This window comes from Mus pahari, chromosome 5 (assembly GCF_900095145.1).
Source record: "Mus pahari chromosome 5, PAHARI_EIJ_v1.1, whole genome shotgun sequence".
Classification (NCBI taxonomy): Eukaryota; Metazoa; Chordata; class Mammalia; order Rodentia; family Muridae; genus Mus; species Mus pahari.
In genome coordinates, this window is record NC_034594.1 from 155,312,152 (window position 1) to 155,339,275 (window position 27,124).

A 27,124-nucleotide genomic window follows, 5' to 3' on the forward strand; every position below is an offset into this window, starting at 1 on the left:
ATAGGGAACTTTCCGGATAGTATTTGAAATGTAAATAAAGAAAATATCTAATAAAAAATAAATAAATAAAATTTAATTGAGGATTCTCTAAATTTTACATAAGAGTATCCAGCGAATACCTGCTAAGGGTGCAGATGGCCACCTCAAATGTCACTGCGGCCTGTTCTCATGGGTGACCCATCCACATCACGGAATGCAGTCATCTTAAGGAAGAAATGGAAACTTGCCAAATATAGGGCTTTTTTGTATTAATAGATCTAACAGCTCCCTCAATTTTTAAGCAAATATTACTTCTGCAACAGAAAAACATTTACAATAGTTTATTTTAAATTGGCTTGATCCAAACACATGGAATCTTTCAAGTGACTATTTTCAGTGTTCAAGGACAGAGGCAGTCCGGGTGTGCCTGGTTGTGAATTGAGGTCTACAGTAGCTGGGTTCAGATCTCGGCTATCTTCTCTGGGTTTATTCAACAGAAGGCAACCACCTCACTCAGACTCTGTGGCCATATACAGAAAATGAGGATACCAGAGTGCAAAAGACAAAATTAGGTTTCAGTGAAAAGCCAACCACAGAAGGTCCTATATTACGATCTTGCTTGTATGCAATGTCTACACTAGACAAATCTACCAGGTCAGAAAGTGAGTCCAAGGCTGGAGAGGAAGGAGTGAGGGCACAATGAGGGGACTCACGAATAGAAATGACAAGGGACTGCTATCCAGTAAGGAGTGAGGCTTTCTTTGTAGGAGTGTTAGAAACTGTCTAAAAAGTATGCACAGTGAAGGATATGCACTTGGAAGAACACTGGAAGTTACTATTCTGGTTGCTTATAACAATGAACTTTTATGGTATATGAAATGCATCTCAGAAAAATGTAAAAAAAAATACCTGTGAGTTTTGATATGCATTTGGGCTTTCCCTATTCATGAGAAATATTAAAACAACAGGGTCTGATTCTCTAAAATGCTTTTTCTCCTTTTTAAGAAGTAATGGATATATATATATATATATATATATATATATATATATATATAACTTTTCTAAAGTAAAACTATATCACTATTACCAAAAAAACAGTATCTGTTCCTTCAAGTAATAAATCAAAATATCTAGGTTTATTTCAAATTATGATTTCTCATTTCAGTGATATAATTAAATATATATCCAGACTTGTTACCTCGTACAAAAGAATCCATGTTCAAAATGCTGGACTAGTGTTCATTTCTGGATGTATAACCGCTAGGAGTACACAAAGCAGTCACTATGGTACACTGCACAGACCTGCTCCATGGATCCAATCCACCCACTGGAAGTGTTGGCTACTGCTGGCTCATATTTAACACTCATTTCATTACCTGCCCTCCCCCAAAGGCTTCCCTCGTCAATAGGAAACAGAGTACTAGAAGCCCCAGGCAGGCTGCAGCGCAACTCTTAAAACCTTCACTAGTGGTGAGCGGAGTGAAGTATGGAAGAAAGGGAATGTGTTGGCAACCACACTTCAGGCTTTCAGAAGTTAAGGAAAAGCAAAAGGCAGTGACGAAAGGACTATGGCAGGCTGGGATGTAGCTCAGGGATAAGGGTGCTTGTCCAGCATATAAAAGGCATCTAGAGAGCCACAAATGTTAATAATAAATTAAAATCCCTTATCTAATGCCAGAACAGGGTCCAGGAATGAAGTCATATGAGAATTCTGAGTGCTTTGAAAACACTTCAAGAAAACAGGACAAGAGTCTCATGACGCCAGCTTCTCCAAAGCACGCGGTTCTTCTTGGCATGTATCTGACGCTCCTCCCAGGTGTAGCAGGAGTGAGGCTACTTCAGGTTACTCACTACTGCTTGCTTTATCTGCCTCTGGAGAAAAGCATGTTTTGAGCACATGTGGCTTGTCCCTTGTGACTGTATACAGCGTGAACTCACGAGAACTTTCCCCATCTGACCCTTCTTTTGTCTGCTTGCTTGTTTTTTTGTTTTGAGACAGGGTTTCTCTGTATAACCCAGGCTGTCCTGAAACTCACTCTGTGCCAGGCTGGCCTCGAACTCAGATATGCACCTGCCTCTGCCTCCCGAGTGCTGGAACTAAATGTGTGTCGCCATCACCCAGCTACATGTGACCTTTCTTTACCCTCAGACTACAAACTGTCTGATGCTCTGAGGAAAGCTGGCTATTTCGTGAGCCTTTAGTCCGCCTCGCTTATCAGCTCCATCCTCCCAATTCCCACTGCCTCCAGACGGCTAACAATCCAGAACGTAAACTGGAGGCTGGCATCACAAAGATTTAAATGGTTCAAATTTATAATTCTGCATGACTGAAAAAAGATCAAATCTCAGACTTAGAAATTTAATTTTTAAAAGGACCACAGGTGATAACACTGCCGGGCTACTAAGAAGTAAATATAAAACTATTCGAGATCCGCAGCATTTCCACAACGTAGATGGATAAAAGTGACCCAGTCAAGATGAGCTTCGAACGCTAAAACTACAATTCAGGCTGGGCAAGGGGCTACATAGTTACAATCCCGTACCAAGACATGTCAAATGTTTTAATATTCTTGTCTTGATCATAAATTGTAACGCTATATTTCCTTGTTAATCTATTACTTCATTCTAATTAAATATTCTTAATACTATTCAGAATGGCACTATAGAAATTTTCTTCTCTAACTGGTTACTGGTGGCTATTTTAAATGATTTTCCTTACTTGAGAAACCTTGGTTTTCACTTTTTATTTTTATTTTTTGGTCAACCAGCATGAGAAACCATCTTCATGATCTTTACTTCCACTTGGCACTGTACCCACTCAGGCTGCAGAAGTGGGCACTCGCACAGGTTAGATAGCACTGAGAAGCATCCAGGGGAGGAAGGACACCCCGAAGTGGGCACTGGATTATCTCTGGTCTTCACAGCTCTTAAGTGTGTGATTTCGGCCACTAGAATGAGAAAAGAACTTGAATACGTTTACTTTCCCCTCACGTAACAGTTGGCAGGCACAGAGGTGTCTGAGGTGACCGTAACTCTCTGCTCCAGGAGCAGACAAGCCGCACATAGTATCCATCTCTGAATCAAAGGCTAATGCTTTAGTTCTGGACATTTAGCAGCCAAACAGAAAAGAAGATAAAAAAGACATCTAGGAAAAAATGGGGTTTTCTTAAAGAAAATGACCCAAAAAGTCTTCATCTCCTCCTCTTCCATCCCAATGACCCAAACCTATACGGCCAATCTATGCACACCTACCTGAGGAACAGAGTTGGGTGGTCATGAGCAAGATAAAACACAAGGCCTGCTGGGATTCTGTTTTTCCATGAAGAACTTTACAGCCTTTGTCTCAAGTCATCCTGCTACAGAAGTCAAGAACAAGCCACCTGCTTAAGGACACATAGCCAGTCCAGGACACCACTCCACTTTCTATCTCTGGATCTTGTGCTAAGGGACAATAGGAATAGACAGAGAGAAGCAGACATTCACAGATTCATGTAATGCAATACACTACATTGCCAATGTGGCACAAGTGGCCTGGTCCTAACCCTGCAAGACTAGCATGTCTCACTATTGTTAATTCCAGAGCTCTCTTCTCTGAATGGAAGGGACCCTTAGTATTTCACTCTCACTCATTTAATGGAGAAATAAAGTCCCAACACTGATTTACATAAGCTCCCAGTCAGTTACTAAAGAAAAGACACATAAGAGATCTGGGGGCCTGGTTCTCCAGCGATGCTTCCAGTATATCCTCTCCTCCTGAAAGTCCATCCGTCTTGCCACAATCATAGTTTTCCCAGAAGTCACGTAGGACAATGGTAATTTTTCCCCCCAATGTGTGGTGGTTTGAATGAGAAGCGGTCCCCACAGGCTCAGGTACATGAACACTCAGGCCACTAGCAGTGCTGTTTGGGGAGGCTTAGGAGGGCAGCTTTGCTGGAGGAAGTCGCTGGAGGGGGCTTTGTGACTATATAGGCTCACCCTATTTCAAGTTCCCTCTCTGCTGCATGCTTGTGGTTAGGATGTGACCTCTCAGGGGCCATGCCTGCCTGTGCCATGCTTCTCCAGCAAGATGGACTCGTCCCTACAGAATAAACTCGTACCTAAGTTGAGTTGGTCATGGCATCTTATCACATCAAAACAAAACAAAACAAAAACAAAAACAAAGTAATTAATACAAAATGGTAATGGAGCACTAGATCTGAGTGGACCCTAAGCAGTGGGCACATACAGTCACTTCTGTATGTTTATTGAGACTGCAAAAATGTTATCTTTGAACAAACTCTATGGAACTAAAGGCAGAAACCTTCATGGCCACATTTTCTCAGGAGGAATATTTCTAAAATCTAGTGCTGAAATCATAGGTGCCATGCAACTACATCATGTGAAAATAAAATAACTTAATCCTAATTTTTCTCCTTGTTCTTAGCTTACAAAATGATCCTAGTAACAAACCTGCTCCCAGAAAATAGAACTCCTTGTTCCTTTACACCAAAACTCAGACCAGCGGTACTACAAGCAGTGTCTGGCAGGTGTGGGGGCCTCACACCTGAAACCCAACACTCGGGACGCTGAGGCAGTTCAAACTCAATGGCAGTCTGCACTTGATAAAGGGAGACCCTGCCTCAAACAAACAAACAAACAAACAAACTGAAGTCTAAGAAATCTACATAGGTAAGTCAAATTAAGGTAAGTTTAACAGATGGCAAAATTGCCTAAGTGAAACATAAATTTACCACTTGACATAATTTCTAGCAAGCTTATTTTCTCCCCAATGAGCACTAAACTCCTCAATAGGATTACACCAAAGAGCTTGGTGTTCTGTTGCTTCATAGAAAACACTAATGTGCAGAACTGTTTTAGTCACCAACGGAACACATGTTCCACACTGGGCCCATGACAAGAAGAGCTCAAACTCCCTACTGCCTAAGGCAGGCACCACAGGGTGCAAGCAGCAGTGCACTGTGTGCCCTCAGTCTGCACTGATGCTGGCATAAACACATCTCTACTGCCAGACATATAGGGGTATAATTATGCACAGTTCAGGATACCTGGCATATGGGACATATAGGACTATGTTATGAGTGTATGTATTTATCACACTAGACTTTTCCTCTACTAACATAAGAGGGTTCCCTGTAAAACAGGCATGTGTTACATACAACATACACAGAGCAAGCAGGTCTATGCAGACGTCCTATTTGTACTTGAATTACTATCATATTTATTTACCATGGCCTTAGGAGCAAAAGTGTATATATATATATATATATATATATATATATATATATATATATATATATATATAAATGTTTATATATATATATATATATACACACNGGTTCCCTGTAAAACAGGCATGTGTTACATACAACATACACAGAGCAAGCAGGTCTATGCAGACGTCCTATTTGTACTTGAATTACTATCATATTACATAACCATAGCCTTAGGCGCAAAAGTGTATATATATATATATATATATATATATATATATATATATATATATATATATATATAAAAGTGTATATATATATATATATACACACACACTAGCTGCACACATAGCATGTTATATCATGTAGGTATGGGTACATACATTCTATGATGGTCATATTCTATTCTATGATGGTCATACCAAAAGTGACCTACTGACTCTATGCCTGTCACTGAGTGATACAAAGTAAACATTTCAGATCATCTGTGGAGACTTCCATATTTGCAAGGCGGTAACTTTGCACATGCTCACTTTAAAGTCTCTACTCACTATCTGTATCATAGAGCACAGTGGTGGTGATCACAGTACACAACAGTAACTTTGCACATGCTCACTTTAAAGTCTCTACTCACTATCTGTATCATAGAGCACAGTGGTGGTGATCACAGTACACAACAAAACAGTCTCCAGTAACAAGTACAAGGGCAGGGCTGGGAAATCGCTCTGTTAGTAAGTACTTACCTTGCAAACACAAGGACTTAAGTATGACCCCAGTACCCATATTTAAAAACCGAGGCAAGGTGGCACAGGCTGGTAATCCTAGAACAGCAAAGGCAGTCAAGGATCCCTGGGGCCCCCTAGCCAGCCAGCCCAGCCGGGCTAGAGAGCTCCAGGGCAGGAGAGCTCTGACTCAAAGGAAAAAGTAGGTGGTAATGAGAAACAGCACTGGAGGTTGTCCTCTGGCCTTTGCATACACTAACCGCACACATGCACATACACCCACAAGCATGTGCATTTGCACATACACCCACAAGCATGTGCATTTGCACATAAACATGGACACAAAAAATGATAACTACATTTTATAATGTGGATATGTCTGATTTAGTTCAAAAGGACTATTAACATCTATGTTAAAAGACACAAGTAAAATTAAAAGGTAAGCAGACACTTTTAAATTTGAAATTACCTCATTTTCAATGACGCTATTGTGACAGCTGGTACATCAATTACTACACATAATTCAACAACCACGATGGGCCTTTATTCTCAGAAACCTATGGGAGAAAAGTACATCTTAAATTTAGCTCCCAGTGACTGAAACCCACAGGACTGATATCTGGAAGGCTCACATCACACCAGAGGAACTTATCGTTAGACAGTATAAAATAGTTACACGGTGACTGTAAAGCAAAAAACAGGAACACTGTACCACATACAGTACATGTATTATTCTCCATCCTAAAAACAATTCTGCAAAGTAAAAAATATAATCTAATTTGTAGCTGGAAAAAAATAAAAAACCAAAGTTGGCAACCTGCCCTATATCCAATCACTCCTGTATAAGGTCAAAGCAGAAAAACTAGGTAAAAGGTTATAGTTAACCTACTAAAAGGAATTATAAAATTATCATCAGAAACTATGGCTTACCAATCATGTGTCCCCTCTAAGAACAATGTCTTAAATGTATATATGTAAACAAACCTGCCATTTAAAAAGCCTACAGTCTGGGTTCCTTCCACACAGAGGCTTCATGTGCACTGCCTAGCTGTGACGGATTTCTCGATAGTAAGATAGGAGGTATACCTCCTGGTACCGAAGATATGTCTAACCTGTGACACTGAAGCTTACCAATGTCATCGACAAAGTCCATGCTAGAGAACAATGTGATTAAGTTACAAGACAAAAATCACATAATATTTTAAGAAGTCTACAATATCGCCTGCATCAGACCGAATTCACAGCTATTGAGGGTGGGAGCCTCTGCCAATCTGATCCTACTTTACTTCCAGAGACCAGACCCCCAAGAACTGGTTTCTCCATCTAGCTACAGAGCAGGGTACTATACTCTGCCATCCCATGTTTTCAGAGATGGAAGATGGTTAATAAAATAACAAACAAACAAACAAACAAATCAAATAGGAATAGGAAAAGAAGGCAAACACAAAATCTATAAAAGTTTTTAACTTAGAAATGGAATAAGTATGACGTACTCCAATACTGGGTACAGTACACACAAGGTCCCAGCCCCTCAGAGCTGGCGAACTCCTGATCTATAATAGCTTTGTAGGCAAAAGTCAGGTACACAACAAGTCACAGGGTTTGGATTTTTGGATGCTCAGGTGAAAAAGCCTATGCAAATAATTCAAAATTCAAAGAACTCTGAAATCTGAAACACACTAGTCCCCAAATGACCATGACATCTTCCCATGACTCCAGTCAGTTTGCCAGTGATATGTGACATTTAAATGGTCCTTGGAAGTTTATGAATTGCTTTTGGAGCATCTAGCTTTAAACTTCACTGCAACAACCTACAATAAGAATGAGTAGTCTCCATTGATTAATAAGGAAGCACATTAAGGAACAGTGTATCCACATCTGGGTGGCACAAATAAGAAAAAGCTCAAGTTTAAACCTAGGCCTTCCAGCTCTAGGTTGACTAGAACCTCTGAAATGAACGCCTCATAATCAATCAAACCAGTTTCACAGTCAGGGCAGAGCAGCGGTTATATGAAGAAAGTGGACAGCAACCAAGGGCAGATCCTAACCAAGGCTGGGCAGCAGAACCAAGCCTTTCCTACTCCCTCCTCAGGCCAAGCCCACTCCTCACATGCTCCACCCTGCAACAGAGTCTGAACTACACTGTTACCAGCATGGGACAGTGAACAACTATGGTTATCTTTAAGTAGGATGCTAGGGAGTGGTTATAGGATTGCAAAAAAACTAAATGCCATCAGCCTCAAATCAGACATATACAAGTATCCTGAATAGAGTGCAATCATCTCAAATACTTACACCCCACTTTTCCAGGCTGGGGATACAGCTCAGTTGGAAGAATCTTTTCTTTGCACTCATGAGGTCCTGAGTTAGATCCCTAGCACCATGGATGACAGGAAGTTGCCTGCTCTTAACGACTATTAGGGCCAAGTCCCACTCCGAGTATGTATGTAATAAGCTGTGAAAGCTGTACCTCTGCCTATCCGGCATGCTTTTCTAAGCTTTTCTGGTTATGAAACAACAGGAAGTGTTTACTTTGCATACAGAAGTCATCCCTCACTCCCTGTTGCCTTCACAAGGCTCAGAATGCCAGCCTTCAGTGTTTCCATGCCACCCTTTAGCCCCACAGACGGTACAAGTATTCAGACAGTGGAGGGGCAGTCTGCGGATTTTAAATTTAATATGGCTCAATTTAAAATAAAAAATATAATCTAAATTATAGTCTCTTATTTTTAACTTAAAACTAAAGTAAGCAGTATCCACAAGAAATTAAATTAACTAAAAAGTATCCTGAAATTTTAGATATCTCAACTGAAAAGCTTTTTTGTGGTGGAATGGTAAAAATTGAGCCTGGGGCTTCATATTCTATTAAACCAAACCCTAAACCCATCACCTAAAATAACTTATGAAATACAAAATATTTGTTAGTGATGATAAAAAGCTTTCTATATATCTTATGATCAGTTGGCCAAACTGAAAGTTCTTATAATAGCTTCTTAGATGGTAAACACTAGAAGAGTTGATTAAAAAAAAACTCAATGACTTGGTAATTTTATCATCATAGACAGGTCCAGACCTACCAGCAAGCATTAAATTTCAAAGTTACAAAGTCATTATGCCATTAAGCAGTAAATCAAGACTTAGATATACCACTTTAGGCCCCCTTAAAGAGTTACGATCCTGCCTGCTGCAGCATTCTGCCTAGCTGGCACCTGGCACACAGTCAATACGCAACTAGCTGTCATATGAATGAAGGGTCACTTCACTATTTCACAATCATTAGCACACTCAATGTCCTTCATGATCTGGATCCACCATATAGAACCCTGATAATAGTCATCACATACACTCCCACCAAACTGGTGCCTCAAACACATTCTGCGACCTCGGACCTCTGCTCAGGCTCCCCCTGCAGACCATGCTCACCCCATCGCAGTGCCCTCGCCCTATCCAGCCCCAGGCCCTACTTCATAGAGTTGCTCTGATGTTTCTGGTTTGGGGTATTATCTCTTCATCAAAACCAATAAAACACTGGCTTTCCACAGCAGGTTTTTCACATACTCTGTTACATGAACAGAAGACACCACTACTCTCTAAGCTATTATTCTGCCAAACCAGCATGCTTTCCTAAGCTTTTTCTGATTAGGATATCAACAGTATAACAAATAAACGGCTATGCCATCTTCGCAGAGATCACGCCTCACTCTATGTGTGGGGTTGTCAGATACAAAATCCTGCTCCAGCACCCCTGAAATAATCTTCCCATGTTTTACATATCATCACACAGTGAACTTAAATTCATGACTCCACATGTGTGCATCTATAAACACATAGATGACAACCTTACAATGCTTGAGCTGAAATGGCATATCATAATATCAAACTCTCAATCAAGAGGCAGGCACATCGGCACAAGCAGGGGTCGGTGCACTAAGGGTTCGGTACACCTACCATGTAAACATATTCTGACAAGAAAAGACCTGGGCAGCAAACATTCCAGGCATCTGAGTCCATGTGCCAATCTTAGCAATTTCAGTTGGTTTTTTATTAACTCAAACATCTAATCATCAGCCCAACCCAAGCCTTAAGCAGAACAACATACAGAAATACAATCCAGAGGTTAAGATCTCACATACCACCTCTGAAGGAGAGCATGTGTTCTCATGTGTGAAGTGGAACAGCCCATTAGCTTTAGCTGAATGATTAACTGTTGATGGCAGGGACTGTGTAGGGAAGAACACCCAACCTATACTACAGCAGTCTCAAGGAAAGAAAGGAAGAGGAGGAAGAGGAAGAGGAGGAGGAAGGAGAGGAGGAAAAGGGGGAGGAGGTCCTAATACCCATTCACAAGCTGCATATCGTTCCTTTCTTAAGTTCACTTACAAAGCGTTCTTTGAAACCATCTTGATTTCATGGATAAGCTATGTGATTTGCAAGACCTGGAGACCAAGCCAGTGATACAGCAGATCACATGGTCCACTTAAGGAAAAGTCAGAAACGGCATCTAGAGTCTACATCGACTGTGCAGATGAATGTGCCTGGTTCTTACTCAGCATCACACTTACAAAGCAAGCCACTGGCCCCTGAAATGCTCATCTTTCTATCAGAACTGAAAACCATGGCTCTGAAACACCAAATTAGTACCACCTTCTAGGAATACATTGTTCCAGTGTTGTTACGCAAAACATCCTACATAGGTAACAATATTAGAATATTGTATTGAAAAAGTCCTATGAAATACTGCTCTCAAATTATCTTCTACTCCAGGATGTCCTCCTAAATCTACTGCTAAATGAGGCACTATTTTCTCCCCCTTTTAAAGGTGGATTAGTACACTGGATACACTGACGAGCAACAGCAGGCTGAGCCGTCAATGCGTGCTGCTTGCATCCTAGGCAGTATTTTTGGAAATGATTTTCAGTAAAACCTCTTATAAATATTTTATTAAAAAAACTATTTTGAGCCTAAAATGCCTCCAGAAATATATTAAAAATATCGCTTATAGGGGATTCGTGAAGTAAGGCTATCATATTTTAAAAGCTTCATTAAGAAGCTAAGTAGCTAAGTCCTCAGAACAAACTGCAAAGTTCCAAGACAAGTAAGTTCTGACACACTCATGGTGACGCCAGTCTTAACGTCACAAACGTGCTTCAGAGCATCTGCTCCACCTGAGCTTCAAAACCCAGGCTCTCAGGCCCAACATAAATCATGGAGCCTGTTCACGTGAGAACAGGATGCACAGGAAACAACACTTCTTCCCTTTAAAGGTCTGCCTTCAGACTGCTCTTCTCCTCTTCCTCAATAAGGAAGTCAGTGAAGTTCCGACAGGGGACGTTTTCAAAAGTTCTTTTGGAAGTTGTGTGGGGCCCCTCCCTCCGGCATGTCTATTTTGTGTCTCTCAGTGAAAACAGTTTTCCAGGTGCTCGAATGTTTGACCACAGTAAGTGAAAAGCCCCCTCACACCCACTACCTTGGTTCAATACAGAAAATGCCAAGGAAGCCGAGGCCAAGGTAGCCTTGTTTCTAGCATGTGAGCACACGAACGGAGATGCCTAACATGCTGGGTCACAGTGCACAGTATTGGATCCCTGCTTCTCTGTAAAATGCTGGTCAGAAAGGCTCCCGAGGCCACCGAAGGAACACAGGCAGATACCATTGCTCTTGGTTGCCCACCAAACCTAGATGGCAACCATGCATCGGTGGCATGGCTGCTGAGTGGTAACCAACGGCTTTCTGAATGAATGTGAGGCCCAGTCCACAGGCGAAAATCCACGCCTAGAACTGTGTCTTAGGCTTCTGATAGCTGTGAAGAGACACCATGACCTGGCAACTCTATTTTTTTTTAAGATTATTTATTATTATAATTAAGTACACCATAGCTGTCTTCAGACACCCCAGAAGAGGGCATCAGATCTCATTACGGATGGTTGTGGGCCACCATGTGGTTGCTGGGACTTGAACTCAGAACCTTCAGAAGAGCAGTAGGTGCTCTTAACCGCTAAGCCATCTCTCTAGCCCTGACCAGGCAACTCTTATAAAGGAAACCATTGAACTGGGCTGCATTAGTGTCAAACGTTTAGTCCATTGTCATCATGGCAGCATACGGGCAGACACGGTGCTAGAGAAGAAGCTGAGAGTTATACATCTTGACACACAGGCAGCAGCAGCAACTGTGTACTATACTGAGTATAGCTTGAGCATTCATGACTCAAAGCCCACCTCCACAGTGGCACACTTCCTCCAACAATGCCACAGTTCCTAACAGTGCCACTCCCTATGCCCAAGCATTCAAATACAGGAGTACATGGGGGCCAAACCTATGTAAACCACTATAAACCACAGACCTCATTAAAAGCCCATACTGCTGAGGTCAAAGGCCCTAGTGGGGTCATAGACCCTAGTGGGGGACCTACTATTATTTTCATAAATGAATATGAGATAAAACTACTTCCTAAATATTTATGATTATGGTCACCGGCCAATGCTGACCTCAGCCTTAGTGAGGGAGATTTCGTTTGCAGAAGGCATTAGTTAATAAGGAGACTCATAACTGGTCCGACTGCTGAAAATAAGTAAGTTTGGAGGGCTTAGTATTGAATAGGACATCACTATTACTCCCTCCAAGGCTCTGGGAGAAACGTGGGAGAGAAAATGGAGAGAATGGGAAGTCTGAGAACCTGAAGATGCAGAGGGGTGCTCTACAACACTGTTTCAGACCCAAGGATGGGGCTCTCAGGAAACCACAGCAGCTTCGGTCAGTCGGCTACCTGCTGAGCACCTTGTCAACACACACCACGATGTGGGGAAGTCCTGAGGCCCCACCCTTACCTGAAGAGCCACTGGCAGGTCCCTGCTGACTGAAGAGGGCACTCTTTCTCTTCAGTGGTATCTCAAGTTGCCCGGTGAATAACCCCTCACCCGTCCTCATGCAAGCAGCCCTGATCAAGCAGCCCTGATCAAACTCGTGGTCACAAGAGAACAAAACAGACAGGAAAGTGAGGGAGCAGGCTGGGTGAGAGAGGAATGAGACAGAGTCAGGGGTAAAAGGACAAAAATAATGAAACTGTCTAGTAAAACCATTTTAAATGCTGAGTTAAATCTCTTTTTTTTCAACATATGGTAGAATCAGAAATAAACTACAATAAATGTTCCAAGGTTAGAAACCATGAGAAGACACACATCTAGTGACAAATGCCCATAACCCCACACTGAGCATGGGACTAGAAAGACATAGAATTTCGGGGACACAGGAAGGGAAAGGAACCTCACTGGGGAGTCCGGTTGAAGCCTCTTGCCTCTGAGAATCAAGAATTTTAATACAACTAACAACATTTCTTCCAGCTGTAATTTTCCAGCAATTTCACCAGAAACCCCCTTACAGTAAAAGCCATATGGTAAAGCCATGTGCACCCCAGTGGGCTCCTGGTCTGCTTTCCCGATTGATTATCGTCCTATCAATGTATCCCCGGGGCCTCTGTCATCTCAGTTACTAAAGAGACAAAGGGAGAGGTAATAGAAGTCCCCTGAATAATGGATTATGGACGCTTCCAGAATCCCACATGCAGTCACCACAAGAACACCTGGAGGGCCGCCCATGCTCTAGGGAGCGCTTTAATCCGCCCTAAGCCTCTTCCTGCTTTCACTGAACCCAAATCTGCTTCATCAGCTCATCCTGAACATTCCCTCATGGAAGCCACTGATTGACCTAAGTTTTCCCTGAAAGGGAAAACCCCTAAGGGAACTCAAGTTGCAAAGGTGAGTGAGTGGCTTTGCTCGTCCTGCGGTGGCTGACACCCAGGAGCTTTTCAGTGCCCTGGCCCACACCTAGCTGCTCTGCTCACCCTGTGGCCTCCGTGCTACATCGGCTTCTTGCTGACCTTTTTCTGACCAAAGAGTCACATAATGCTTAATAAGAAAATAACACCAGGACCAAAGACTAAAATCCCCTAGAGTGACCAAACCCCATTCATTCGCAGGTCAGATGGTACTGTTCACAGTTTGTCCAAAAGGACATCACCTTAAGGACTGCAACACCAATGTCCTAAGCCACACTAATGGTACTAATGGAGCTATCTGAGTCCCTTTAAAGGAGACCTCTAGTGCCAACCTCTGTACCTGAATTCAGGTTCGTAAAAGACTAAAGGGATCTTCAAGCTTCTGAATATGACAACCTGAAGCTACACCTCTGTCACCTCCATAGCTGATGAAGAGGCAGAGGCAGCGGGAGGAAGAGGGTATCTTGGAACCAGCTTGAGCCCTCCCTGGGCTACAAAGTAGAACTCAGGACAGCCTGGGCATCATAATAAAGCCAACATTTTCTGCTGGCATCTGCAGGTGAGAATTCAGGGAGGGGGGGCGTTGAAAATTGGTGAGAGGAGGCAAAACCTAAGTGTGTATACATGGTGCAAAGCCAGAAACCATCCCACATAAAGCTCCACAGCAGAGTAAATGCAGAAGCAATTTGTCTTACAGACAGAATGCATGGAAGAATGATCCGAAGACACAGGTTGAATGCCAACAGCTAAATCTAAAGACTGTTATTTCTGAGGCTAAAAGATGCAGTCTGGAGAATTATAATAAAAATGGGTGACATCATAGGAAGTTGATCTTACCGTTCATTAGAGTAGGGGACAGAGGGCTGCAAGAGCCATTTTGTGTAGACGGTGTGGTGCTGATACATATATCCAGCATGGGCAAAAACGCCAGAGCACTGGATATCTAGGGAGCTCTGACTCAGCAAAAATGGGGGGGGGGGGCCTCACACAAGTGTCTGGAAAACCCAAGAGCAAACAGTAGTGTAATCTGTTAGAAAACAATTCCTGGCAGAGGCTACTTTTACGTGATTCTGGATAAATATGGTCTTGAGGTCAGAGCCAAGTGCTTTGATCTTTGCCAGCATGCCTGTGTATGTCTGCCTGTAAGGCCTGAATATCTACCTCTGTGTGGCCTGTGCACCAGTCTGCCTGTGCGCCTATGCCCACCTATGTGTGGTCCATGTGCTAGCTTGAGTCTGTGTGCCTGCCAGCATCTCCTTGCCTAACAGTCTGTGTGGCAACCATCATTCAAAGTGAGTAAAATATGTTTTATCTGGCTGTGTCACCTCAAATCTTCTTCAATCCCCAGCCTTCCGTGACCCTCCTCCCTTCCTGGCACGGGAGCATGAGCTTCAAGATGAGAAACAAAGGTCGTCTTTACATCTAGATTTTATGAATATTGACATCCCTGGAATAAACTAAAAGGGGGAATCAGAAAATTTCTGGAAGGATTGAAGGAGAATAAACAGAGAAAAGGAAGAGGAAAGAAAAACAGGGGAGGGGAGAGAGAAGGAAGAGGGGAGGGAAAAAGAGGAGAGAAGAGGAGGAGGGGAAGGGAGAGGAGAGGGGGAGGGAGAGGGAGAGGAGAGGAGGGAAGGGGAAGGGAGAGGAGAGGAGGGAAGGGGAGGAGAGAGGGAGGAGGAGGGAAGAGAAGGGAGGAGAAGGGAAGGGGAGGGGAGGGGAGGGAAGGGGAGGGGAGGGAAGGGGAGGGGAGTTTAGTTCCAGTTTTGCTTACATCACTCCTAACCACAGACATCTACCTACTTTGGGGGTTCTGCCTTTATAAAAAAAGGATAAAACTCAGGTTTATATTAATATGCAAGCACACACTATACCTAGGACATCACATAGCACAAAGGTGCATAACTATCTTTTCCTGACTTCATTAACAACACTGTAGTGTACTGTAAAAAGATTATTGTTTCAAACTCACAATTCTATTACTATCACAAGCATTACACAAAACTCAATTACACATATGTCTCCTTGACTCTCCACACACTTGCTATTCAGAATTGAGAAATTCATAAACAAAAGCATCTTACATCAAGTTTATCACCTGTTTCAAAAAAAACTACGCTTAAATATTTAGACTTGGGGTTGAGACATGATTCAGCAATTAAGAACAGCTGCTACTCTTCTGAAAGTCCCAGGTTCTGTGCCCAACCCAGTTTACAACCATCTGTAGCTCCAGTTCCAGCTGATCTGATGTTCCCTTCAAGCCTTCATGCGTACCAGTGAAAGTTACACACATGATACACATACATACAAGCAGGCAGATGGGTCTGGTGCGATGGCTCAGTAGTTAAGAACACTGGCTACTCTTCCAGAGGTCCTGAGTTCAATTCCCAGCAGCCACATGGTAGCTCACAACCATCTATAATGAAACCTGATCCCCCCTTCTGGTGTGTCTGAAGACAGCTACAATGTACTAATATACAATAAGTAAACAAGCAGGCAAACATTCATACAGATAAAAAATAAATCTTAAATTGTTTAGATTTTCAGATTAAGTTCAATGTGGCATAAAAGACCCTTCTGTGGCAGGATTAATACTGCATATAAGACTCAGTTTCCAGCCTGTGTGCCAGCCAACAAAGCGCTGTCCCCTGGTGAATTTTTATTAGTGATGTGCAACTCACCTCAGTTAATTAAAATTTGTCAAAAATAAGAACAAAGACGCAAATTCAAAATACAAGACAAGAAAATAGTATACTGTAGGAATATTACTTTATTACGTTATTCGGTCTGCCTGTCTCTCTGTGCCTCTGTATTTCTCTTCTGTGTCTCTCTCGCCGTGTGTGTGTGTGTGTGTGTGTGTGTGTGTGTGTGTGTGTGTGTGTGTGTGTGTTCATATGCGTGTGTGTAAAAGAGAAAGGGGGAGAGACCCCACCTGTGCAGAGGTCAGAGGAGACAGCTGTGTGAAGCCGTTTCTCTCCCTCCATCTGGACGTGGGCTCAAGGGACTGAACTCAGGTGATAAGAATGCACTCCCAGCACGTTACCCACTAAGCTATCTCCGGGCCTCTGAACATTATTTTACTTTATAAAGCTAAAAACTGTACTCTAAGCCTTAAAAGAGTCCAGCAAAAGCACTGCAGGTCAAGTGTGCCCCGGTAGTGTGTGCAGAGGCTGACTGTGAAGGCACAATGAAAAAGCTTAACTCAACAATCCGCACATAGATGACCCTTTTTCCCTTCTCATGGCCAACTTTAAATCAACATTTTTTTCCTCTGCTTCACAGGATGCTCTACAACTCTACCATCTACATGTATATTTAAAACAAAACTTGATTTCTATATGTATATACAACAAACTGCAACCCCCAAAGTGGAGTATCTCCAGAAAACTCTCTAACTGCTGTTGCCTAGTGGAAGAGAAGACCACCCCCACCCAGTGGGAAGCACAGGCCGCCATCCATGCCTCGGGTCTTCTCAGCCTGAGGGATGCTCAGAAACCAAGGTGAGTCCTGCCTGCAACCCAGATTCTAATCAGAAATGGCATGGGGGATTTTATAGGAAAGTCTTAAGTAAGACGGTATTATGCATACGACTAAAGGTATCCGCTCGATGAATAGCAGAGCTGTAAGTAGCTAAATCCTGGACTTCCGGTTGCCTGGATTCAAATCCCAGTTTCAGTAATTATTGTGTAGACTGGGTAAGCTATTCACCCTCCATAAACCTCAGTTTCCGTGTCTGTAAAGGTGGAGTAACAGCTCTTACTGGGATTGTAGTAACGACTGAATGAGCCATGGTGGATGGAAACCCAGTGATCAGCACATGCTACATAGTTAACAACTCTTAGTAGTCTTCTAATTAAAATAAAACCTACTATAAAACAGATAAGAAAATGCACAGCACCTACACAATGGTTAATAAATTAAATTACAGTTGCTCACTTCTTAACACCCATCCTCACACAGTCGCAAACACAGACTCATGGAAGCCACAAAGTGAGTCACTGTTTAAATAGTTACTATTCAGTAGCGGCCAGAGCTCACATTTCTCATTATGCCGTTGCTAAATCTATCAGAAGAGAAAAACATTTGGGTAAATCAACCCTAGGGCAGTCAAAAGGAACCATAAAGAGCCATCTATTTGGTAAGTACAGTACTTCAATCCATCTCTCAAATCCCTTACTTGCATGGGGAAGGGGAAAGGACAGGCTGACAAGACATTAAACATGAGCAATTCAAAATGCCTTAGTTCCTCAAGGTTTCATATACTACGTGAGTGCTGACTGCAAGTAATCCTAAATGTTACATTTGGCCTTTAAAGGATGTTTTTAAAGATTTGTTTTTTATCATGAGTATGTGTGTGAATGTGTGCAAGGACACCAGAAGAGAGCACTGGAGCTGGAGTGACAGGCCGTTGTGAGTGGCCATGTGGGTGCTGGGAACTGACTCTGGGTCTCTGAGAGAACCATAGGACACACCCTCTTAACCCTCAGCCATCTCTCCATCCCTTTAGATTACTGTTAATTTAACCAATTAGGACTAGGGCTATAAGCCAGTGGCAGGGCATGTTTATAATACATGTGAAGCCCTGGCCTCAATTCTCACATTAACAAGAAAAAATAAATACCCAAAATTGTACATGTTTATGGAGTTGTGTGTATGCTCACTATGGACAGGCTAAGTCAACGCTCTTGACGCTGAAGTGTAAGAAACATAAGCAGCTCCTGGGTGGCTATCTGATCGCAAACTGTCACCGTCGGCCAGCGTTACTGCACAGGCTTCTGGGATGAGCCACTGATTCGCTCTCATTGAAAAGCAGCCTTTTTATCTAATTTAAAAGGAATAAAGCTGTCTAAAACGATTTTTTTCGGTAGATGAAAATGAATTCATTATTATCCTTTTCAGCCAGCAATAACTTGTGGTTGCAGAGCAGAGGAACCAAAAAAAAAAAAAAAAGAGCTGGGTGATTTTAATCAGGGTTTGGATCCCAGCCCTGCCCTGCAGCACACTCTAAGATGCAAAGTGTTTTCCAGCCTCACATTCCAGTGAGAATGAATTTTTATGTGAGTGGGCCCCGTGCTAGGTGCCACCTCACTTTTCACACACAGCAAGCATGTCCAAAGTATATACTTCTTTCAACTACACTAATTAAAGTAGCATCCTTGGAAAAACTGATCAATTATCAACTAACAACATCTAAGAAAAAATTTAAAGTGAAACCCATGGAATAAGGCAGAGGATTAAAACGTATGCAGATGAAATACAAATCTCTAAATCCATCCCCCCCCCCCCACTTTAGGTACACACAACAAAAATGTAACCTGCCTTTGAAAAGAGGAAACACTGCATCCTCACTTGGGAGAAGACTTTAAAATCTGCCCCAGCATTCACTGTACCATAGGGTTAGACAACAGACTTACCCTCCCAGGAGTGCAGTGTGACTCTCTACTGTCTTAGTTTGCTCTCTAGGGCTGTGATAAAGCACTGAGCAGAAGGAACCTGGGGGTGACTTACAGTCTCAATCACAGCTCATCACTGAGGGGAGCCAGGACAAGAAATCAAACAGGCTGGAAATGTTTCTCTTCACAGTCCTGGACAACAGGTCATCAGTGAGTGAGTGGCCTTGGTGTTACTACCACAATTCATCTCAAAATAATGCCTAATATCTGGCAACCTTCTAAAAGACCCATTTAGATCCTACAATGCCCCAGAGTCTCCTTAAAAATCCTGTGGGAGAGGCTTTCCAAATCCCTGTCCAACGAGGCTTATAGTTTCAGGGTTCCTTTAGCACCTGTGTCTTTACTGCCAATTTCTAACACAAAGAAAACTCTGAACTTCTCTTGGTCCTTATGATCCCCATGTTTAAGGCCTCTTGGGATATCCCGTGAATGATGGAATAATTAGCTTATACTTGCAAAAATTCTTCATGCTCCATTGATAGCACACAGCACTATGCGCCCTAAGTGAACGTCAACAACTCGACTGCAGAATCAACCGCTGAGTTTCCAGCCTGAACCTGCCACTCCCTAAAACTTGACGAATCAGTGCCCCCCTCAACTGCTCTCCTGCCTGGTCCCCTGAGGCAGGGTCTCCCCTTGAACTTGGCCTGGACTTTCTTGGCTAGGCTGGAAGCCAGCAAGCCCTAGGAATCCTGTCCCACTTGGAGCGGGGATTACATGGGTGCTGGGATCAGAACTCTGGTCCTCAGAGCTACACAGCAAGTGCTGTTAGTCACTGAGCCATTTCGCTAGCTCCCTTAAAATCTTTAATAATAATAATAACAATAGCAATAATAATAATACACTAGAGATGCACTCATCCACTTTTTTCTGAGGAACCCTAACTGATACACTAAAACAGTGAAAGCCAAACAGGTACTTCTTAAAGTCAGTTGATAAACATCTCATCTTTCTAACTGTTCAACTATGACAACATGTTAAAGAAATGCTCAGATTGCTATTTCTAAGTTAATATTTTCAATGCAATACCAACACATTAACAATGCTATTATCTCACTCTGATCATTAATGATTAATCACTAGCATCGACCCAAATCAGCCCTGATTCAACACAAGCTTTAAAGCGTAATATAAGCACAGAAAACCAAGCTAAAAACAATCATTTGCAAATGAGTAAGAAAATAGATACAAAAATATTCCACAACAAGGAAAAATGATAACCTTCCTACCATAAGGAGATAAAAATATACGTAAGATTAGTCAGTTTAAAAATCAATAGTACCAGGATGGAGAGACGGCTCAGCAGTTAAGAGCACTGACTGCTCCTGCAGAGGTCCTGAGTTCAATTCCCACCAACCACATGGTGGCTCACAACCATCTGTAATAGGATCTAACCCTCTTCTGGTGCGTCTGAAGACAGCTATAGTGTGCTCATATAAATAAAATAAATAAATCTTTTTTTAAAAAAATGAGTAGTACCAATACAGGGAATAAGACCAATGCAGAGTTCCTATACGAGCTGAGGGTTCTTTGGCTCACCAATCAACACAGGGAAAGGATATGTCTCTTAAATTGCAATAATATCTGGAACTCCCAATAGCAATGAACATTTGGTAATAGTATAGAATGCTGTCCACCTCTCAAGAAAATCGCCTAGCAATCTGCCACCTTCATAAGCCAAGTATAAAATATACACCATTAGCAAATTATACACAAATTCCCCTATAAAAATGATAAGCTCTTTCCCAATCACAAATACTCGCAGGATGCCTCCAGTTCCTCTCCTCTTGGCCTCGGTATAATGGACTGCACCCTTCTTAACGGGACTGCCATCTGTGTGGAGGCTCTGAATCCCCTTTGAGTCACTGAGGCCTGAGTCATCCTGGTCACTATGAAAGAAAAAGACTCGCTCAGTGAGAGGGGGGAACAAAAGCTGAGCATAAGAGCCATGCTGTGTGCTGTGCTATCTCCTAGGCAAGAGCTGTGTCCCCCCGGAGTATCCAACTATCTGGGCTGGATCAAGTGGCCAGGAATGGTTCTCTAACTAGGATAAGCAGGTAGCTGACAAAGTACTAGGTAATAATAAAACTAATAGCCAGAAGGCATGGAACCAACAAACTTAACTGCTTGACACATTAGCAATTGGTGACTACTCAAATGTGAATGCATGCATATGAAGGCTGTTTGAATGATCATGATCTGGGCAGTTGTTCCTCAACAGGCACACATCGTGCCGCAGAAATAAAAGGAAGGTGTGAACCCATACACACAAATAACTAGCAACTCTCTGCAGCTAATCAAAAATCCTCACGAACATAGCTAACTATGAAACACTGCTAAATTATACAAAAATGCAAAGAATTTATCTAAAGGGGAAAGCTAAGTAATTATTCAATAATTTCCAGCAACAAATAAGCATTCCAAAGATTTCCCAAATCCAAGGCAATCAAACTTCAGCCAGGACTCTCGGCTCTACCACTGGAAACCTACCTCAGAAGGCAAGCAATTCTTCCGTTTGAAGGATGAACACTTCCACCACCCATGAACTATAAAGGCTCACGTGTTCTCAAGAGCTTTTTCTCTTATAAAAGTGAAGGGAATGGGGCCTGGGGGAGCTCACAGGTTTTAAATCAAGATTACATGCTAAAATAAAATCAAGCCTTATCAGATAAGCAACAAATCTACCTCAAGAAATGAAATTAAAGGGCCTGGAGAGATGGTTCAGCCATTAAGAACACTGGCTGCTCTTCCAGAAGTCCTCAGCTTGATCCCTAGCACCCGCATGGCAGGCAGCCCACAACTCTAGAGACAGGCACTGTGATGCCCTCTTCTGGTCTCTGAGAACAACAGGCCCACATGTGGTGCCCAGACATACATGCAGGCAAAACACCCATACACATAAAAATAAACAATTTTAAAAAGAAATGAAGAGATGCAAAATGAAATCAACCCAACAGTTAGCCCCGTAACTTCAGAAGACTTCAGTGTCTTCATTAATATGTTAAAGCACTATTTAAGGTGCATCCTGCATTATATCAGCTGTGCCACACAACAAACCTTTATTATAATAGCTTGTCTCACTGCAGCACAAATCTCAAGTAAGTCGGTGAGATACCAGGTTATGGATAAATACATAGTGCTTTCTGGTTTGTTTGTCTGTATTTGTTTCTTCAAGTAGTTCAGGTCAGACCACCAAGTAAGATATAAGTTACCTGTACTGGCAAATACCGAGGGATAAAATTAAGATCGTAACTCCTGGGAAGAGAAACACTTGAAGCAATCAGTATACACCAGCCTCCATCAGTGACAGTACTCTCTGGCTTTGCCTAGTTATGCTCAGTGTGTGGCAAGAATCCAATCTATTAAACATCTAAAAAATGTGTCACCCCATTGAGAAGCAAACATGAGAAGTAAGTCATAAAGTGCAAACATGAAGGTGAAAGCCTTGTCCAGACACTTACAAGTTCACTCCGCGACAAAGGAAGTGGGACAACCTGAACTCCGCAAGGTAGAGTCCAAAATGAAAACTTCAGTGGGCTTGCTTGTCTGAATCAAAGACCTAACGTCCTATTAGTCTGACAAAGAAAGGTAGCCTGAACCGGAGCTAAGTGAGTAAGAGCTCGGGTTTTCCCTGTGAACGTGGGGTTTTCCCCTCCGAAGACCACTGGAAGAGGAGAGGCGTCTTAAGAGAAAGAAAGAAATGTATTGCAAAGAAAGCAATGCTGAGCATGCAAGCCGCCGCTGCTCATCTCGCAGATGAGTTAGGTCAAGACGTCCTTCTCATCTGCAACCCCGAAGGAGAAAAGAGCTGCCTCTGGAGCGTCTCCCTGCAAGCCCCCCAAGGCCATCTCCGGCCACCTTCCCTACGAGCCCGGGGACGCGGACACACCCCCATGGAAGATGTCACCTCGGCCTCCTCAGCCCCTTGCAGCCACCCTCCGCCGCCAGTCGTCCTCACCCCGGGATCCCTGCTCTCCCGCCGCGCCGACTCCCGCGTGCCTCCTCGGTCTCCCCGGACCGCGGGGACGCAGCGCCGAGAAGCATCCACACCGACCACGGGCGTCCCGGACACTGAGGCTCCGAACTCTGCTCCAGCCGGAGCTCGCGGATCCTGGCCCGGAGCCGCGCTTCCGCCTGGCGCGGGCCGCGGTCGCCAGCGGGACCGGAAGTCCCGCCTCCGGCTATGGGCCCAGGCCTCCTGCTACTCAAAGCCGCTGCTGCAGCTGGGCTGGGGTGCAGAGGCACATGCATCTCCTCTCTGTCTCAGTCTTAGCTGTCACTTAGCCAGTCTACAAATGCTGGGCCAGGTGTCCACTAGATGACTCTGACACCGACCTCTGAGCCCACACTCTGGTTAAAAGTTGCAGTAGCTAATCAGACACCGCGAAGAACTAGGTTTTATTTAATTCATTCAAACTGTTTCCTTTCTCCATCACTCAGGAAACAAGAAAATGATGGACGGAGAACCACACCTTGAAACACTGTCTAGTTCTCTTTAGCTCTTGTTTTCTGTTAAAACCTACTTTCATGTCAGGCCTCTGAGGATAGCTAGAGCATTGAAGTCAAGGCTGGGGACTGTTGCATCTCTTTAGTCTTCACAATGTAGCAACTTTGAATAATTCTCTTTTTCTGCTTTTTTACTATTAATTTGGGTCCTTTAATTGGCTTACTGAGGATAGGTGACTGAACCTGGTGTGTTGGAGTACAGGCTACCTACAAGAAGCCCAATTTGCAACACAGCAGTGCTGTGGGAATGGTATGGTGTGTAGAGAGTTGAGCAAGAAGACGGACTATAAATGACAACTTCGGTTGAGACTGAATTAAAGAACAAATAAGAGTTAAAGTAGGCAAGGACATGCATAGCAGTATACCAGAAAGTAAGAACCTGTCTGTTCAGGCAACTGCATAGAAGTACAGTCAATTAAAGTCCAAGACCTCAAAGGCAAGAAAAAAAACATAGACAAGACCAGATGATGCTGTACTTTTGTAGTGATTTGGCCCCCAAAGACTTGTGTTTGAATGCTTGGCCCACAGGGATTGACACTATTAGGAGATGTGTCATTGTTAGAATAGGTGTGGCCTTGTTGGAGGACATGTGCCACTGTTGGGATGGGCTTTGTGGACTCCTAGTGCTCAAGCTCTGCCCAGGATGGAAGAAAGGCAAGATGCAAAACTCTCAGCTCTTTCTCCAGTGCCATGTCTGTCTGGATGCTGCTATGCTTCCTGCCATGACGATAATGGACTGAACCTCTGAAACTCTAAGTCTGCCCCAATTAAATGTTTGCCTTGGTCATGGTGTCTATTCACAGCAATGGAACCCTAACTAAGACAACTTTATACCAAATATTTTAGCTTCAAATTTCATACAACAGAGTCAGTGGAGTCACCATTAGAATAGACAAAGCAGCGGATCCTGAGGTTGCCTAAAGTGACTGCCCTAGCTAACAAAGAAAAAGAAAAACCTGAGACTGCCAGTTTTAGCTCAATGATTACGGTACATACCAACTCACATGCGGCCCTGGGTTCGCTATCCAGCATCCTACAAACTGGCCACCGTGATGCACATGTGGAAATTTAACACTCAGGAGCAAGAGACAAGAGCCTCAGTAGTTGCAGGGCACCCTCAACTCCCCAGCCAGTGTGAGGCCAGCCTGGGACATGTGAGATAGAAAGGGAAGTACAAGAATCAGAGGGAAGGCGTAGAGGAAAATAAGAATCTGTAAGACGCCACGGGTAGAAGGCAGCCTTCCTTCCAACAGCCACACCCAGATGAAACACACTGAGTTGTTACTAACCCCGCCCCCCAGGCTCCAATCTCTGAGGTTGCCTCAACCAAGAGAGATGCCAAGCAAGTGAGGAACCAGGGAAGAGGAGGTTCCAGGGATCTGTTACTATTTTCTATTCACTAGTAGTTTCAAATATACTCTTGGCATAGCAAGCTCCCCCCTAGCCCCTTCCTTCTGGTTCCTTTTAAAACAAGATTTCACTATATAATGCAGTCTAGCCTTGAACTCATGACCCACCTGCTGCACCCTGGATCAAATATATCCAGCTGCTCCTCATCTCAGGAACTTTGAGTATGGCATAGGGGCACATAGAGAGAAGATGGCCATTAGAAATGAGCCCCATGCATGGCAATGTCCTAAAAAGAAAACTATGAACAAATGCCTCTGCCAAGGATCGAAGTTTCCTTTCATTCCCTCGGATTCCTTCACTTTCCTTCCTGCATCACCTGTCCCAGGCTGGTCTCACCCTAGCTATGGAGTTCAGGATGCCCTTCAACTACTGATTCTCTTGCTTCTGCCTCCTGAGTGTTAAATTTCCATGTGTGCAACACCATCCAAGGTGTCCTATTTGCTTTGATTACAAGAAGTACCCATATATGTTTCCAAAACATTTCATTTTAACATCCAGAGGGCAGTTTTCTATCTTTACTTTAAGGAGTGTGTCCAGATTGTGCCCTTGTCTAAGATAATCTGCTTCACAGACCCTACCAGATGTGCCCTGAGTAAGAGGGCCCATCCTCCTTCTCATAGCAAACTAGACCAGATGTTAACACTTAACCCAAACAGGGCCGGGGAAATTTCTCCTGCATGAAGGTTGGTCTCAATTTACATGCCGTAATGAAAATATTGTGTAAATCTAGAATTAAATGAGATGTAGGTAAGATGTCCAAAGATGGAAGAGGGGCATCAAGAGTGAGGAAGACAGGGCCAGGCGTGGTGGTGCACGCCTTTAATCCCAGTACTCGAGAGACAGAGGCAGGCGGATTTCTGAGTTCGAGGCCAGCCTGGTCTACAGAAGTGAGTTCCAGGACAGCCAGGGCTATACAGAGAAACCCTGTNTTTCTGAGTTCGAGGCCAGCCTGGTCTACAGAAGTGAGTTCCAGGACAGCCAGGGCTATACAGAGAAACCCTGTCTCGAAAAAAAAAAAAAAAAAAAAAAAAGAATGAGGAAGCCATAGAAATCTGAAGGAGAGAGATGTAGAAAGAGGAGAATCACCAGAGAAGTCCCATCTGCCTACTTTCTGGTTCCCAGTCCCTTGCAAGGTTGGAGCTGTGCTTCCTGGCCTTAGCGTCTATGGAAATTCTGCATCTTCCCAGTAAATAACCCCGTTTTACCACACTCAGTAGGTTGTCATTGCCAGCCATCACACAAGTAGACAGCAATTCGCAGGATACAGGAAGCTTGTTTACGCCATAGCACTCACCCAAGCTTGGGAGACCACATTTCCCCTTAGTCCAGGACAGAAGGTGTTTGTGTGCCCTATGTCAGATCTCTTAGGATAACTGTCACGATGGCCAGAGTCATGTCATCAGGCCTGAAGCTGAAGGGAGCCTGAACCCCAGAACACAGCTAGATATAGTCATTTCCCTAAGACCAAACACATGAGCAGGCCACGGGGATGGGCCAGTTCAAACTCTGCACCTCTCCTGTCCTGATCATCTCAATTCATTGAGCTTCTGCATCGAAAAAACTCCATTGTATTTCTCCTCACTGAGATAAAACCTGAAAGAAGCAACTGAGGAAGTAGGGGTGGGTAGGTTAGATGGTATGGTCTCACGAGGGAGGGAAGGCGTGGAAGTGGGAGGGTGCTTATTTAAATCTCTGTAGACTGGGAAGCAAGAGACTGTGGCCAGAAGCGGGGTCGGGAGATGGTTCTCAAGGCCTGGGCTATAGTCCTCAAGGCCTGCATACCTCTTTACCCACTGCCTCCACCTGGGCCCCACCTCCTAAAGATTCCACAACTTTGCAAAATAGTGTCACCAACTGAGGGCCAAGTGTTCAAATACACGAGCCCATGGGTGACATTTTACATCCAAACTGTGATCATGTGCTATGTCCATGGAAGCAACTGTGAAACCTTTAAGAGTCTTCTGCTCAATCTCACCTGCCCCTTCAGTGTTTACCTCTATCTATATAACAGCATCTGCCAAGCTTCAGAACTACACGAACTGTCCAAAAGCCACTTTTGAGAGACATCAGAG

At 43.4% G+C, this 27,124-nt stretch overlaps 1 protein-coding gene across 3 annotated transcripts in view; it reads right to left on the reverse strand.

Annotated features, from left to right (window-relative positions):
* Positions 1-23,301, reverse strand: part of Disp1 (dispatched RND transporter family member 1) — a 138,123-nt gene extending 114,822 nt beyond the window's left edge. The window contains exon 1 of one of the 3 annotated variants that reach the window (XM_029538946.1): positions 23,095-23,242. In XM_029538946.1, coding sequence (XP_029394806.1) covers positions 23,095-23,180 — 86 coding nt within the window. In that variant the 5' untranslated portion in view covers positions 23,181-23,242. Of the gene's footprint in view, positions 1-23,094 lie in introns of all 3 variants that reach the window. The other 2 variants (XM_029538947.1, XM_021198397.1) reach the window with 2 other exon arrangements.
* Between the last annotated feature and the right edge of the window lie 3,823 nt (positions 23,302-27,124).